This window comes from Bufo bufo, chromosome 3 (genome assembly GCF_905171765.1).
Source record: "Bufo bufo chromosome 3, aBufBuf1.1, whole genome shotgun sequence".
NCBI classification, from domain to species: domain Eukaryota; kingdom Metazoa; phylum Chordata; class Amphibia; order Anura; family Bufonidae; genus Bufo; species Bufo bufo.
The window spans coordinates 222,576,419-222,593,826 of record NC_053391.1 but is presented as its reverse complement, the minus strand read 5'-3'; the positions used below and the strand labels follow the sequence as shown (position 1 = coordinate 222,593,826).

The following is a 17,408-nucleotide window of genomic DNA, read 5'->3' as shown; positions in this document are numbered from 1 at the left end:
CAGATTTCTCCATTCACATCAATCGATGTGGATGAATAAATCATTGCCGGGATTTTTTTTTTTTATATATACAAAGTGTTTGCCAAAGTATATGAACACCGCCACCTCCTCAGCTCATATGCCTCGGCAAACATATCTTTTACTGCAGAGGAGAAATCTCGTCTTGCAGCGCCGCATACACCGACTTGCGTGTAATCTGACAGCAGCACAATGCTTCTGTCCGAATGCACATCAGTGCTGCAGCTGGTCGATCGGTTGGTCCACCTGGAAGGTAAAAAAAACAAAACAAAAAAGAAAAAACCAGGCCGCAAAGCAATAACTTTATTAACTTTAGAACAGAACATATTAACTTTTTTAAACTTTTTTAACTTTTTTACTTACCGGTAATTTTTTTTTTGTTTAGTTTTTTTTACCTTTATAGAACAAACCTCTCCTTCCCCATGGGACAATGTGCAAAGCGCAAATCGCCCAAAGATGTGGCGAAGTACGTTATGCACTTTATCCCAGGTGAAAGGAGAGGTTTGCAGCAGCTGAGAGTAAAAGGGCCCTAATAGCCCTGTGTGCCTGTCCTGTGAGATGCAATCCCTATGCTAGGTGTACCTGTGTGTGGTACTTCCGGAAACACTCTCCATAGCATAGGGCAGGGTGGTCAGCACAGTCAGGACAGAAATAGCGGGTGTCACGCCTTATTCCACTCCTGCTACAGACACGACATCTTTTTCGGGGTGACGGTTGGGTTGAGGTACCAGGAACGACACTGGGGAAATGTCGCTCGTGTAGACGGCTAACTACACTGGGGGATGGGGCCACGGAACCTCCTGGGTAAAGGAGGTTCTCGATGATCTCTTCCTGGAATTTGAGGAAAGATCGTGTTCTCCCAGCCTTACTGTAGAGAACAAAACTATTGTACAGCGGCAATTGAATTAAATATACAGACACCTTCTTATACCAGCGTCTGGTTCTGCGGGAAACTAAATACGGAGACAACATCTGGTCATTGAAGTCCACCCCTCCCATGAGCGCATTATAGTCGTGGACACAGAGGGGCTTTTCAATGACACGGGTTGCTCGCTCAATTTGGATTGTCGTGTCTGCGTGAATGGAGGAGAGCATGTAAACGTCACGCTTGTCTCTCCATTTCACCGCGAGCAGTTCTTCGTTACACAAGGCAGCCCTCTCCCCCCTTGCAAGACGGGTGGTTACAAGCCGTTGGGGGAAGCCCACGCGACTAGTTCGCGCGGTGCCACAGGCGCAAATCCGTTCTAGAAACAAATGCCTAAAGAGGGCCACACTTGTGTAAAAATTGTCCACATAAAGATGGTACCCCTTGCCGAATAAGGGTGACACCAAGTCCCAGACTGTCTTCCCACTGCTCCCCAGGTAGTCAGGGCAACCGACCGGCTCCAGGGTCTGATCTTTTCCCTCATAGACACGAAATTTGTGGGTATAGCCTGTGGCCCTTTCACAGAGCTTATACAATTTGACCCCATACCGGGCACGCTTGCTTGGGATGTACTGTTTGAAGCCAAGGCGCCCGGTAAAATGTATTAGGGACTCGTCTACGCAGATGTTTTGCTCGGGGGTATACAAATCTGCAAATTTCTGGTTGAAATGGTCTATGAGGGGCCGAATTTTGTGGAGCCGGTCAAAAGCTGGGTGGCCTCTGGGACGGGAGGTGGTGTTGTCGCTAAAAGGCAGGAAACGGAGGATGGCCTCAAATCGTGCCCTGGACATAGCAGCAGAGAACATGGGCATGTGATGAATCGGGTGCGTTGACCAATATGACCGCAATTCATGCTTTTTTGTCAGGCCCATGTTGAGGAGAAGGCCCAAAAAATTTTTAATTTCGGAAACTTGGACTGGTTTCCACCGGAAAGGCTGGGCATAAAAGCTTCCCGGGTTGGCGGATATAAATTGTGTGGCATACTGGTTGGTCTCTGCCACGACTAAGTCCAAGAGCTCCGCAGTCAAGAACAGCTCAAAAAATCCCAGGGCCGAACCGATTTGAGCCGTCTCAACCCGAACTCCAGACTGGGCGGTGAAAGGGGGAACTACAGGTGCGGCTGAAGTTGGTGACTGCCAATCAGGGTTTGCCAGCACCTCAGGGATTCTAGGGGCTCTACGGGCCTGTCTTTGCGGTGGCTGCGACGGGGTAACTAGTGCACGTGCCACCGTACCAGCTTCAACTGCCCTTCTGGTGCTCGCCACGTCACCATGTTGTACGGCAGTGCTGGTACTAGGTCCAGGGAGGGCTGCGCTGCTGGTGTATGCCTCACCGCGTGATCCGGCAGCGACAGCCCCACTCTGCTGCTCTTGAAGCGGATCCTGCATAACCTGTGGTCTAGCGACATGGGGCCGGGTACGCCTGGTGCTGCCAGGGACCTCCACCTCCTCATCCGAACTTTGGGTCAGAGAGCCACTGCTTTCCACAGGTTCATATTCTGACCCGCTAGATTCATCAGATGAGGGTTCCCACTCCTCATCCGACTGGGTCAGAATCCTGTAGGCCTCTTCAGAAGAATACCCCCTGTTTGACATTTTGGACTACTAAATTTAGGGGTATTCCCTGAGACTACCCAAGAAAAAAAGCAAGCCTGTCTTACAAAGGGGAGGCTAGCGAAGTACCGGAGGCCGCTGCGGTTGATAAAAAATATCAAAACAGATTTTTTTATCGCCGCAGTGCGTGTAAAATGAATGTGCAGTGATCAAAAAATATATATTTTTTGTCACTGCGGTGGGGCGGGCGTGGGTGAACGCACGTGTGGGCGACCGATCAGGCCTGATCGGGCAAACACTGCGTTTTGGGTGGAGGGCGAACTAAAGTGACACTAATACTATTATAGATCTGACTGTGATCAGTTTTGATCACTTACAGATACTATAAAAGTACAAATGCTGATTAGCGATACGCTATTCAGCGAATAAAAGTGACTGCGGTGCGGTGGGGTGGGCGCTAACTGACGCTAACTACCTAACCAAGGGGCCTAAACTATCCCTAAAACCTAACAGTCAATACTAGTGAGAAAAAAAAAAGTGACAGTTTACACTGATCACTTTTTTTCCTTTCACTGGTGATTGACAGGGGCGATCAAAGGGGTGATCAAAGGGTTAATTGGGGTGCAGGGGGGTGATCTGGGGCTAAGGTGTAGTGTTGGTGCTACTCACAGTTCAGTCTGCTCCTGTGCTGGATCCAACCGACGAAAAGGACCAGCACAGGAGCAGAGAAGCCATATAACAGATCATATTTACTAATATGATCTGTTATATGGCTTGTGATTGGATTTTTAAAAAATCGCCAGCCTGCCAGCCAATGATCGTTGCTGGCAGGCTGGTGACGAACTTGTTCTTTAACTTTTGCCGGCCCGCGATGCGCATGCGCGGGCCGGCTTGGAGCGAAATCTCGCGTCTCGCGAGATGACGCGTATATGCGTGACTGTGCGCAGCGCTGCCACCTCCGGAACGCGAATCTGCGTTAGGCGGTCCGGAGGTGGTTAATTAATAATTGCTGTTATAAGCAGGAAATCTATTTTATCATCTCTGCATTATTCTTTGTTACAGTATTTTGCTTACCTGTTCTTGTTCATCACATTCAAGTGAATGGGAGCTGAGCTGTTTAGTTTCTGGCACTGACAGCTGGCTGAAATAGTTTACCGGTGGAGGTGTGGGGGTTACACCCCACCAATATTAAAGATCTATAATGAGGATAGGTCGTCAATAGCTAAGTGCTGGAAAGAGGGGCGGACAGGGAACTTAAAGTGGCCCCAATGTTGTAGGTGGGTCCAATTTGACAAAAAGTGGGGCAGCACAAGTAGATGGGGACAATACAAGTAGGATGAGTCAGTAATACTCTAGTGCAGCCAAAATACCATCCCACAGAACCAAATACCGCAGTACAGCACTAAATACCTCGCATCAATAGCTGCCACGTGCTGTCCTCCTCTTCCAATTGTCTGTAATATGGATGTGGTGTAGGGGGCTCAGAAGGTGAAATGTGAGCCAACCCTACCTTCAGCATGCTGCCTGAACTTTCTCTAATAATGACCCTATTAGTATGTACCTGTAGGGTCTATGGCCAGTCCACCACTAGCTTGATAACCTGCTCACCTGTTTATGAACCTCATCTCTTGGCCAAAGTGGAGAGCTGTTACAATAGCGTCTCTTGCTCTGAAGACCTTGTCCTGTCATACATTACACAGGTAACCCATTGATATAGACAGGCACGCCGTGATGCTTAAATGGATTGACAAACTGCAGCCATAACGTGCTGGTATATGTTACGTGACCACTGCACATCCAATCACTATTCTTAGCGGTCTGCTATTGGGGACAGTGACTGGCTGCAGTGAGTACTGTGTACAGTGACATGCAGATGTATAGCACGTGACTGCTGCAGCCAGTCACTGTTCTCAGTGGTCACTTGCCATATACCAGAACGTCGCCACTGCAGTTTGTAAACAAGCAGCAGCAGAAGAACCAGGCCAGCTCTGCAGAGAAGCGCTGGAGAAAGGGTTGAGTGTAACATCATTTGTTATTTTAAGGCGATCCGAGGGCTTGTCTGGGATTTTAATTATCTCAGTCAACCCCTTTAATTTTCCCTGTGGTGTTGCTGCAGTGAAACAGAACACTTACGTCCAGGTTTCGTCAGTAAAGATGCTTATTGGGGTTGTTTGGCTTATTTTCAGGAGTCCCTTCTGTCAAAAAAAAAAGGGGTTGTCCACTTTTTACTATTAATGACGATCAGCTGTTAGAAGAAAAGGCAGGGCTCATATGAGAGCTGTCTCCTCTGCTCTGTTTACCTGCTCGCCGCAGCAATTGCAATTGTAAGCAGGTGTAATTACAAGTATTCACTTCTATGGGATGGCTGTAGTATTTCATTGAACAGACAGAGCCATCCCAGCTGCGGCAAGCAGGTAAACAGATCAGAGAAGGCAGTGCTCGTATGAGCACTGCTCTCTCTTCAAACAACTTGATCAGCTGGGGTGACGGGAGTCGGACCCCATAGTAAAAAGCAAACAACCACTTTAAGAAGAGGTTTCCAGATAGACACTGTATGTGAAATGTGAACAGGCCATAAAAAAGTTAGGCTATGTGGCATATTTATGAACGCGTTAGGTGATTTATAGGAGTGTACATAGGGTACGGCCACGCACTCAGGTTCCTGCATGCAGTTTTGGAAGCCAAAGCAAGAAATGAATTCAGAAAAGAGGAGAAGTCGTATCTGTCCTTTATACAGGGAGTGCAGAATTATTAGGCAAGTTGTATTTTTGAGGATTAATTTTATTATTGAACAACAACCATGTTCTCAATGAACCCAAAAAACTCATTAATATCAAAGCTGAATATTTTTGGAAGTAGTTTTTAGTTTGTTTTTAGTTTTAGCTATTTTAGGGGGATATCTGTGTGTGCAGGTGACTATTACTGTGCATAATTATTAGGCAACTTAACAAAAAACAAATATATACCCATTTCAATTATTTATTTTTACCAGTGAAACCAATATAACATCTCAACATTCACAAATATACATTTCTGACATTCAAAAACAAAACAAAAACAAATCAGTGACCAATATAGCCACCTTTCTTTGCAAGGACATTCAAAAGCCTGCCATCCATGGATTCTGTCAGTGTTTTGATCTGTTCACCATCAACATTGCGTGCAGCAGCAACCACAGCCTCCCAGACACTGTTCAGAGAGGTGTACTGTTTTCCCTCCTTGTAAATCTCACATTTGATGATGGACCACAGGTTCTCAATGGGGTTCAGATCAGGTGAACAAGGAGGCCATGTCATTAGATTTTCTTCTTTTATACCCTTTCTTGCCAGCCACGCTGTGGAGTACTTGGACGCGTGTGATGGAGCATTGTCCTGCATGAAAATCATGTTTTTCTTGAAGGATGCAGACTTCTTCCTGTACCACTGCTTGAAGAAGGTGTCTTCCAGAAACTGGCAGTAGGACTGGGAGTTGAGCTTGACTCCATCCTCAACCCGAAAAGGCCCCACAAGCTCATCTTTGATGATACCAGCCCAAACCAGTACTCCACCTCCACCTTGCTGGCGTCTGAGTCGAACTGGAGCTCTCTGCCCTTTACCAATCCAGCCACGGGCCCATCCATCTGGCCCATCAAGACTCACTCTCATTTCATCAGTCCATAAAACCTTAGAAAAATCAGTCTTGAGATATTTCTTGGCCCAGTCTTGACGTTTCAGCTTGTGTGTCTTGTTCAGTGGTGGTCGTCTTTCAGCCTTTCTTACCTTGGCCATGTCTCTGAGTATTGCACACCTTGTGCTTTTGGGCACTCCAGTGATGTTGCAGCTCTGAAATATGGCCAAACTGGTGGCAAGTGGCATCTTGGCAGCTGCACGCTTGACTTTTCTCAGTTCATGGGCAGTTATTTTGCGCCTTGGTTTTTCCACACGCTTCTTGCGACCCTGTTGACTATTTTGAATGAAACGCTTGATTGTTCGATGATCACGCTTCAGAAGCTTTGCAATTTTAAGAGTGCTGCATCCCTCTGCAAGATATCTCACTATTTTTGACTTTTCTGAGCCTGTCAAGTCCTTCTTTTGACCCATTTTGCCAAAGGAAAGGAAGTTGCCTAATAATTATGCACACCTAATATAGGGTGTTGATGTCATTAGACCACACCCCTTCTCATTACAGAGATGCACATCACCTAATATGCTTAATTGGTAGTAGGCTTTCGAGCCTATACAGCTTGGAGTAAGACAACATGCATAAAGAGGATGATGTGGTCAAAATACTCATTTGCCTAATAATTCTGCACGCAGTGTACTTTCTCTCCTTTTATGATCCACTCCTGATTTTGGCTTCCAGAACTGCATGCAGAAACCTGACAGTGTGGCCGCACCCTTACTGCGCCAACATTTTTCTTTCTTTGCCTTTGGTAAAATAGGCATATCTAATGTTATGTATTGTAAGAGCTTAAGACTTCAGGAATTCAGTGCACAGACCAACAACGTACGCATCACTTAGAAATGCCTATATAGATGACGTAAGCAGCAGTTTTTACATCTATCGCCCCTTGTCAGCGGTGAAGCAGTATATACCGTTCTACAGGAATGTTAGAATTAAACTTATGGTTCAAACGGGAAGCGCAGAACGGATCAAATCATCTGCAGTTTACCCGCAGGCATCTAGATGCTTGATCTCTGCCCTCTCCCTGCACGCGCAGAAGGCGGCCAATAGTGTCATGATCCATTAGCCTGGACCTAAGAAGCGCAGTGGTTAAGCCTTGGGAAATGCAGTCATAATTGCATATATAATAAAGAGCAGGTACTTGTAGTTTAGCACATCTGCAGACAGTGGTTCTGCCCACAGGCATGTAGGAGGGCAGAGGAGGGGAGAGCTTTATTTATAGAAGTGAAGGCAGGGAGAGAAATCTCACAGAGGAAGTTTCACTTCCCAGCTAGAGGTGCGATCACGGTATGATAAATGGATGATAGTTACTGACATGTGCCCTCTTAACCCTTCTCTGCCACATAGGTCATGGGACCTGTACACAGGTTTGAGTAGTAAATGTAATCACGGTTGTACTTTGGTTTTCTAGGCTCACTGCATGCAACTTTCTGCGGGCTCGCTTGGCGGCATAAACACAATGCTCGGTGATCTGTGAGATTACCATCCACCCTCCTACTGTACTATGCTTCTGGCATAACAGGGTCACACAGGGCTAGACTGTTTGAGATTTTTTTTAGCTTAAATGTCTAAAAGCAGAGTATGTCTTAAAAGCAAAGTATGTTACAGAACTTGGTGATTAGGTCATGTTTCTAGGCAAAGAATGACAAAAAAAACAATACACATGGCTAGAAAAGTTTAAAAAAAAGTTACTAGAAGTGCTCGCTTGCTTTTTCATGTAATTTGACAGTTGTCAAATAGAAACCAGTTGAGTTACATAGTTGTGAAGGTTGGAAAAAGACAAAAGTTCATCAAGTCCAACCTGTAATCCTGCTATATTGATCCACAGAACAAATCCCTGGATCAATGTCCATCTACCTTTAACTTTGTAAATACATTCCAGTATTTATCTTACTGTATTTTATTTAAAGGGAGTCTGTCACTAGCATTTCACTTTTTTAACCCTTCCCACAGCTTCCTAGCATGCTTACAGTTAATAAAAACGTTACCTCTGGCATCAATCCTGGACTTATAGAACCCTCAAAAACGATCTTTATAAGATATGCAAATGAGGGCTCGCAAGTGCCCAGGGCGGCGTTACTCTCTTAGGTGCCCTGCTTGCTCAGCCTTCTCATTGCGTCCCCCCGCCCCTTCCTAGCCTCTGCCCGCCCATCCTTTCCCTCTGACCGCCTTTGTACTAACTTGTTATGCTGCCGATACCCCGCGCCTGCGCACTCAGTCCGCCGGCCGGTGCATGCGCACTGCGATGCCCATTCCTTGTACGGCATCACAGTAAATATTGCGCATGCGCCGGCTAACAACGCCGATCTTCGGATATCGGCAGCATAACAAGTTAGTACAAAGGCGGTCAGAGGGAAAGGATGGGCGGGCAGAGGGTAGGAAGGGGCGGGGGGACGCAATGAGAAGGCTGAGCAAGCAGGGCACCTAAGAGAGTAACGCCGCCCTGGGCACTTGCGAGCCCTCATTTGCATATCTTATAAAGATTGTTTTTGAGGGTTCTATAAGTCCAGGATTGATGCCAGAGGTAACGTTTTTATTAACTGTAAGCATGCTAGGGAGCTGTGGGAAGGGTTAAAAAAGTGAAATGCAGGTGACAGACTCCCTTTAAGAGCTGAAATCTCCCAGCATTCACGGCTGGCTCCATGTCTTTACATAACCTGTTCGGTTTATTTGCATTTTATGGAGGTGAACAGTAATCTGATGTAGTGTAAGCAAAGGATGCCATACACGGTAGACCTCCCTCTATCACCTCTTACCCCAGCCCCACCCCATACATATAGAGGAGTGTAAGCTGCTACCACACTCCACTGGTGCCAGCTTATTTCTCCGAGACCAAAAGGATCGGGCAGTCAAAATCCAACTGTTGGATCCTTATCTCCATTAACATCTACTGGCGGTACTTATTCAGATTACATAGTTGGTTTGTACTGCCAAAATCGGTGGGTTCGGCTGAAATTTCTACACAGTCGAGTCACATTATTATGACCACTTCCACCATTCAACTTCAGCAGTGATTTTATGGGTAAAAGGGTGCTTTATCAGAGCTGCAAAAAGAGATGATTATTGGATTTCAGGTCAAGGGTGGCAGCATTTCTAAATCTGTGCAGTATGTGAACTGTTCGCGTGTATTGCGAGTGGACAAATGGCACCATTGCGAATGTTTGTTGTGGAAAATTGTATCGGCAGAAAAGGCTTAAATTTTCACGGAAGTTTCGGAATTGGACCTCTGCTGATTGGCAATGGGTGCCTTCTCTGATGAGTTTCTGCTTCATTAAACGGATGGACGTTGGCGAGAAACATCAGAGAACAAACACCCTGCAACCACGGCAGCATTATGGTCTAGGCATTCTCGGAGCCTGCTCATCCATGTAGACGGCACTCTTAGCTAATTTGGGTATGAATCCATCCTTGCAGATCACATACTCCCATACATGCTTATTGTCTTCCCTGGGGTGGATGGGATCTTCAACCAAGACAATATGACATGTCACATAGCTAGAAATGTGCGATATTGGTTGGAAGAGCATGACCAAGACTTTCAAGTACTATTTTACCCCCCTAATTCCCAAAACTTGAACCCTATTGAGCATGTCCTGTGAGTTAACCACTCTGGAATGTGGCCGGTCATCTCACACAGAACAATGACTATATTAACTAACTAACCCTAACTTACTATATTACAAGGAATATGATTACATTAAAAGTTAAAATGATAATTAAAGGGAAAACGAAACACATTAAGAATAACTAATAAATACCATTCTAACACCTTGCCACAGCTATTCCATACTATGCCAGTATTGGCATATGTGCCATGTGACGCATATTTATATGTAAAACAGTAGGTACTAAGGAGCGATACACAGGGCAGTGATCAGGAACAGACCACTCATTCCTGATCATTCATCTGCATTTACATATAGCAATCTTCTCCTCTGTGCACAGGGAAACAATGATTTCCTTCTACCATTTAAATGATCAGATAAGCTGACAAACCTATAATTGGCGTGATCAATCATCTGCCATTGTGAATTGGCCCTAAAATATTATCAGATAATGTAAAATGACAGAAATGACATGTAAGATGTCACATTTATCTTTAACCTGCTCATTCAGTCATTGTGCCATTTTAACAGTGTGATAACCTCCTCAGTGTGTTTATTCAGAGAGATTAGCTGACCTCAAACAGCAAGTTAAAGTCATTGAGCAGAACTACTGCTAGAATGGCAAGCAATGCATGTGAACCTTAGAGACTTTTCGCACATCCTTTGTCAGAGAATGTCTGACTTTTGATGGAAGGTTAACAGAGTTTTCCAAGTTAGTTTTCTTAAAGGGCATCTGTCATCAGTTTTGACCATGCTAAACAGCGACAGCACTAGTTAGGGGCTGGGAAACATAACATACCTTTTCTGATGCTTTTGTTATCAGGAGTAGTGAGAATATGAAGTTTTATTCTGCCAGATTCTGCTCCTTATGTGCACTGGAGGCTCTCTGCATTGAGCTGCTTCACATCTCCTCCCCTCTCCTCTGAGTGACAGCTGTAATGGGCTGCTGGTTTAATGCTATAGCTGTCACTCAGAGCAGAGGGTAGAGGCTGTGAAGCAATTAAATGCAGAGAGCACTTTACAATGAAGTTCCACCTCCAGTGCACTTGGAGGAGCAGAACCTGGCAGAATAAAAGTTTATATTCTCGCTACTCATGTAATAAAAGCTCAACAAAGGGTATGTCTGTACTGCTCTCCCCGGTCTCTACCTAGTGCTGTCAGCAGTTTAGCATGGTCAAAACTTACTGATTCACTTTAAAGGGCCAATTGCAGAGACATTGTTAAAATAATAATAATAATAATAATAATAAAAAAAAGTTTAACTTGCCTTCCCAGCCCTCCCAGTCCAGCACTGCCATCAGTCTCCTCTGTCAGGTTTCAGCAGTGACTTATTATTTTGGCTGCAGCAGTGACATCCCATATAGCAAAGCAAAAAAACATAACGTCACATGGAGGTATAATACACACATGACATCACAGTATGCGAAAAAAGCAAAAAGTAACACCATGAAGAAGTAATAATACAAATTAGAATATTAAAACTTAGAATGGGACTACATTAGATTTTTCCCAGCACCTGTCATTGTCCATAATTATCACTAGTCACGTCTGATGTCTTAGTGGGAATGGGCCGCTTTAATTGTACCCCATAGCAGCTGCTATGCCTGCTACCCTGGTAGTTACGCCTGTGGCATCTACCGTATTATGTGGAAATTAAAATCATCTTTGGTCAGCAGCACGTGGCCTGGTAAATGGGGATGTGCTGCTAATGGAGCAGCAAGTCATGTTCCTGTAATGATTAAACTGTATGGAAATTCGTAAGTTCAGAGATACTGTAATAATTTGCTAATGAATATGACTATTGCTATTGTAGCTGAGATTTCTATAGTGAAGGTGTACTCTTATGACAAATGAACATAGACTGGTTGATTTCTACGTACAAACATGTACATACATTATAAATGGCAATATACACTATGCTAGAATAAAATCTACATATATAACATTGTAATACTGGTTTTAGAATTAAAAACAACACATAGTATGGCATCATTTTTACTAGTATTCACATATGATGGCCTGAGAAGACCACCCATTTCATGATGTAGATCATTGCAGGGGCGGATTGGCCACAGACGTTACAGGGAAATTTCCCGGTGGGCCGATGCCCAGGGGGCTGCCCAAGCCCCATACTCTGCTGCTGGCCAAGTACATAATGAGCTCTCATCGGTACTTAATGCTGTGAGAATCAAGTACTCATGTACCCAGCCAGTGACTGCAAATGTCCACCTGAATTCAACTATGACCTGCATCTCACTTCCTAAGTCCCCTGCTCCATATCTTAATCAGAGACAACTGGAGGAGGACAGAAAATTGCATCTATTCGATGGCCAACACAGAGGGAAAGCTTTTGGGGTAATATATTGTGCTGCACTGTGGTATATGGTATTTTGCGCTATGGTATTGCTGACCCCTCCTACTTATGTTGCCCCGCCTGCTGTCAATTTAGACACTCCTACAACGTGGGGACATTTAAGGTTTTTTCCCAGGGCCGCTTTAAGTTCCCAATCTGTCCCTGGATCAATGATGGGGCATAGTAGAAGAACTATTCCACTAGGTACAGTATATTATAATGAAGAATGGAAGAAAATATGATGAAATCATACAAATATTTTATGAAAGAAATGGAGACTACCCCAACAAAACAATAGCTGATCTCAGGGAGACCAACTCCATGGGAAACAGTAACATGCGAAATAACCGTGAAGCCCCAGCGATGGGTCTACAACACAGTGAAAGGTTTTGCTTGATTTTATACTACTGGAAGGTACACCTGAAAAAAATGTATTCATGAGATTAGGGTTGCATCGGGTATCGAACTTTCAATACCCAATCGGTACTTTTGTACCCAGATTGATACCATACTGGGATTTTCTATTTTCCTATACTAGGCTGCGCTAATGCATATAATTACCCCTTAAATACAAATGTAGGCTGCGGGTGACAGCGGTATCACATACACGGCACCCGGCCTTTATGACAGGGCGCTGCGATCAACCGAACCACGTCAATTAACCCTCCTGACCGGGGAGCCATAAGGTGCCTATTGCTTATGTAATGATAGCATTGCCTATAATGTGATATTTATAGGAGGGGACAAGAGGTAAGTATGCACCCTGTGATAAAGATGACATGTTCTGTTTGCTCAGGCACGGTGGGAAAGCTTGAGAACACATTTACCTAAAAAATGCAGAAGTAGCTATATATCAAAAAAAGCATAACACATAAGAACACCTCCAGGGCGAGGAACATTACAGGCAGCAACTTGTAACTCAGCCCAACAGCCTGATATCCCTTTCGCACAGGTGCAGGGTCCAGTCTATGAAACCTGGCACATGAACCAGGTTCTTGTATTTTATTATAATGTGATTAAGTGCACAGAAAAACGAGAGTACAAATGAAGAAGTTCAACAGTATTATTGTCCCATAAAACCATGGTATCAGGAGTGCCAGCCTTATTACACAGCGCAGGGCAGTTCAAGGGCAGGGCTAGGTTATGTTTCCAGGGAGAAGGAAGAGCTTGCACTCTATCCATTCCAATATGATCGAGTATGTAAAGCTTTGTTTTTCAGAGGAGAGAACGTCTCGGCTCCTTTATCTTGTCTACAAGACAGTGATAAGAGATGCAGCAGATGTAGCCCTCCCACATGCTTGCATTCTCTTCGTACCCAGGCAGCCCACTCTCCTCTCTACTTCTTCATCACTCCGATCCTGATTTATGGTCATCTATTTATTACCCTGTTCCATGCAGTCTTCATAAACTGTTCCTCCTATCATCGAGCAACATCACTATTACCTCCTTAAAGTAATCCCATTTACCCCTGGACCTTCTGAAAATGCTGCTTTAATTTTGGGACCATCCATTCCATTCCACTGTACCATTTCCAGTTCTTTCCTATCTGACTGTGTGCATCTCCTGCTGCTCTCCTCTCTCTCCATTCACTCCCGTTCCTCTCTCATGCGTACCTTCCTCTTTCCTCGTACAAAGTCTTTCTCACACACAGTCTTATCTCTCCCAGGTCTACCTTGTCACCATGAACAAGATGAAAAATTTCACGCGACGGTTCTCCCTCTCTGTTCCTCGAACCGAGACTATAGAAGAGTCGATCACGGAATTCACAGAGCAGTACAACCAGAAAAACAGCCGACATAGCGAAGGTGAGTGACGTATGGATAAATGGATTGAAGGTTCCAAGAAGATTGATGAATGTGTGGCCGTGCCAAGCCTGGATTGGCATGTTAAGATTACAGTATATCGGGGCATGCCAGATTTGTTTTATTCTTCATGTTGACCTTATTTACATGGCATCTTGTAGTTAAATACTCTTACATGCATGCTAAGTCTTCTTTTTATTAGTGGGCAGCTTAAACCTGGGCTAAGTTTGTAGCACATATGTGGAGTGACCAGAAGAAGGACATCCAGTGCCATGTACCGATATTCTCTGGAAGCAGAAAGCAGTATTGTACTCTGTGCAAACTACTCTACTACTACAAGTACTTACAGTTAGGGTTAATGCAGCACATACATATGTTAATTATGAGCACAGCCCCTCCATTCCCACAGAATGTTGGCGGTGTCTGCTTTTCACATTTGGTGGACATGCCCAAATATAGCCCCTTATTGGGACGCAATATCAACCGCCATCAGACAGATATGCTCCTTAGATGTCCCCATTTCGCCCTCATTAGCACTACTTACTCTACCAGACCACCACTGTCCTCTTAATAGATTTTCGTTACCTCCCCACCTACTTGCGGCTGATAAACTGCTTATCCCTTAATATTGGTTATCTGAACAAGTACCCCCTATTAGTGATTGGATCAGTAAGGTTCATGAAATATGCAGGCTTGAAGAATTATCCAGTTGGGAAACCTATTCTCACGATAAGTCTCTCAAATTATGGGCTCCTTGGATCCAGTCGAGTAAGAAAACTACCTCAACCCACACAAATGGGTAACGCATCAGCATCTATTACTACCCCATATATGATTTCGCTCTATGCCTGCAATTATTTTGCATTCCTGTACAGGTTAGGCCTTCATAATATTGAGTTTTCTACCTCTTGTCACCTATTATAATAAGACAACCACTGTGTAAAATGTCTGTAATGCTCACATGACCGTTCGCCAATGTTGCCACCCTTCTGTATTTGTTATGTCCCATTTCTTGACTGATGTATGTTTGCCAGAAATGAAAATAAAGATTTGTTAAAAAAAATAATAATAATTATGAGCACAGCTTGGTCTTGTGCCTTTGTTATATTCGACTTTTTTACCATGATCTTAGGCAAATGCATCCGTGATTAAGAAATGCGCATGATAAAACAAATTCAAGGGCTTAAAATGAATATACCGCCCCGTATTTCTTGCTGGGTCAGTGCTTCTCAGGAGGATATTGGTCCTCTGCATCATTTAGCATCACGTGAATGGTAACACAAATTACCCAGGGGTCAGGTTTATAATTACAGTGCTTGATATAATGGAGTTATGTAAATGATAATAACAATATAGTTAGCAGCGCATTCCTCATAAATACGCTCATTAAGTACAGTACGTGGTAATTAGAACAACTATGTTTAGACTTGACTTTATATGTTCGCAAATTCAGAAGGTTAGCTATTATATAATTATGACAAGAGATGTTTCCAGGTAAATCTAATTGGATTTTGTAATTATTGCGATTAGGAAAATCTATTTTTATTACATATAATATTGCAACATGGAGAATTTGTTTTTTTCCCCCAACCTCCTTTATAATTGCAATCCGCTGTATTTTTTTTTTTTTTTTAAGTATAATAAAAATGATGGTGCATCATTACAAAAATAGTACAGTTATTGAATGGTATAAGTTACTGGTCTCCAGTAGGGATGAGTGAATCGACTTCAGGGTGAAACATCCGAAGTCGATTCGCATAAAACGTTGTTTCAATATTGTATAGAGCCAGCACTCCATACAGTATTAGAATGTATTGACTCCGATGAGCCAAAATTATTATGAGACTTCGCGTAATAACTTCATAAATTTATTTCTACTGTAAAAATCCAGTACAGTATTGAAACAAAGTTTTATGCGAATCGACTTCGGATGTTTCATCCAAAGTTGATTCGCTCATCCCTGGTCTCCAGCCTGGGCCTCTGCACCTGTGGGGAATTACAACTCCCAACATGCCCTGACAGCCCCAGGCTGGAAGACAAAGGGGAAGATGTATCAAAACTGGTGCAAAAAGAAACTGCCTTAATTACCCATAGCAACCAATCACATTCCGCCTTTCATTTTTCAGAGCTCCTTTGGAAAGTAAAAGGATCACTCTGATTGGTTGCCGGTGAAACCAAGTCAGTTTTCCTTGGCAGCAGTTTTGATAAATCCCCACCATAGTTCTACCATGGTCCCATGAGTTACACTAGTGCAAAATATCTACAAGAAATAGTTATTTGATGCCATGTAATCAGTTTGGTGCCTCATGTGCCATCATATTTGCTAAGAAAATAGTGCTGAATGCGTTTTTCCATCAGAATAATAGACGCCTTGCTCAGTTAAAGAGGTTTCCTGGGAGTAGTCTATTGATGATCTATCCTGATTGGTGGGGGTCGGACTCCTGGCACCCCTGCTAATCAGCTGTTTGGAGAGGAGCGCTGCGTCCTCTTACTAGGCCAGTGACGTTATGTTCATCGATCACATTGCCTATGTGAAGCTCAGTCCTATTCAAGTGAATGGGCCTGGTATGCAACACCAAGCACAGCCAATATGCAATGTACGGTGCTGTGCTTGGTATGCTGTGAGGAAGCCGCAGTGCTGATCAGCAGGGGTGCCGGGTGTCAGACCCCTAAAAATCTGATATTGATGACCTATCCCAAGGATAAATCATCAATATTCTACTCCCGTAAAAACCCTTTTAGGCTACTTTAACACTGGCGTTTTGGCTTTCCGTTTGTGAGATACGTTCAGGGCTCTCCCAAGCGGTCCAAAACGGATCAGTTTTGCCCTAATGCATTCTGAAAGGAAAAGAATCCGCTCAGAATACATCAGTTTGCCTCCGTTCAGTCTCCATTCCGCTTTGGAGGCGGACACCAGAACGCTGCTTGCAGCGTTTTGGTGTCCGTCTGACGAAACTGAGCCAAAGGGATCCGTTCTGACACACAATGTAAGTCAATGAGAACGGATCCGCTTTCTATGACACAATCTGGCACAATAGAAAACGGATCCGTCCTCCATTGACTTTGAATGGTGTTCAAGACGGATCCGTCTTGGCTATGTTAAAGATAATACAAATGGATCAGTTCTGAACGGATGCAGATGGTTGTATTATCTGAATGGATCCATCTGTGCAGAACCATTACGGATCCGCACCAAACTAGAGTGTGAAAGTAGCCTAATGCGGTTAGTTGGGCACCAATAGTACACGTCAAAATCGACCTTCCACTGTGTTGTGGTGTCCATTATATGCAGAAAAACTTTATCCAGCTCACCTTCCTGATTGTGCAATAGTCCCGACTCCAGAAACCTTAGGGGAGTGTCCCCACAGCAGGCTGCAAGTAATTTGGAAGGAAAGGTCTCGGAAGCATTGGAAATCCTCTTAAAAGCTTCTTCTTTTATTGAACATACAAAACAGCAGACATGGCCACTGGGTACACGGAATACAAAAC

At 44.1% G+C, this 17,408-nt stretch overlaps 1 protein-coding gene across 1 annotated transcript in view; it reads left to right on the top strand.

The window, feature by feature from the left end:
- Positions 1-17,408, top strand: part of CDK18 (cyclin dependent kinase 18) — a 149,714-nt gene that overhangs the window by 62,138 nt on the left and 70,168 nt on the right. Inside the window, exon 2 of the mRNA XM_040423973.1 lies at positions 13,784-13,922. Coding sequence (XP_040279907.1) covers positions 13,784-13,922 — 139 coding nt within the window. The remainder of the gene's footprint in view (positions 1-13,783; positions 13,923-17,408) is intronic.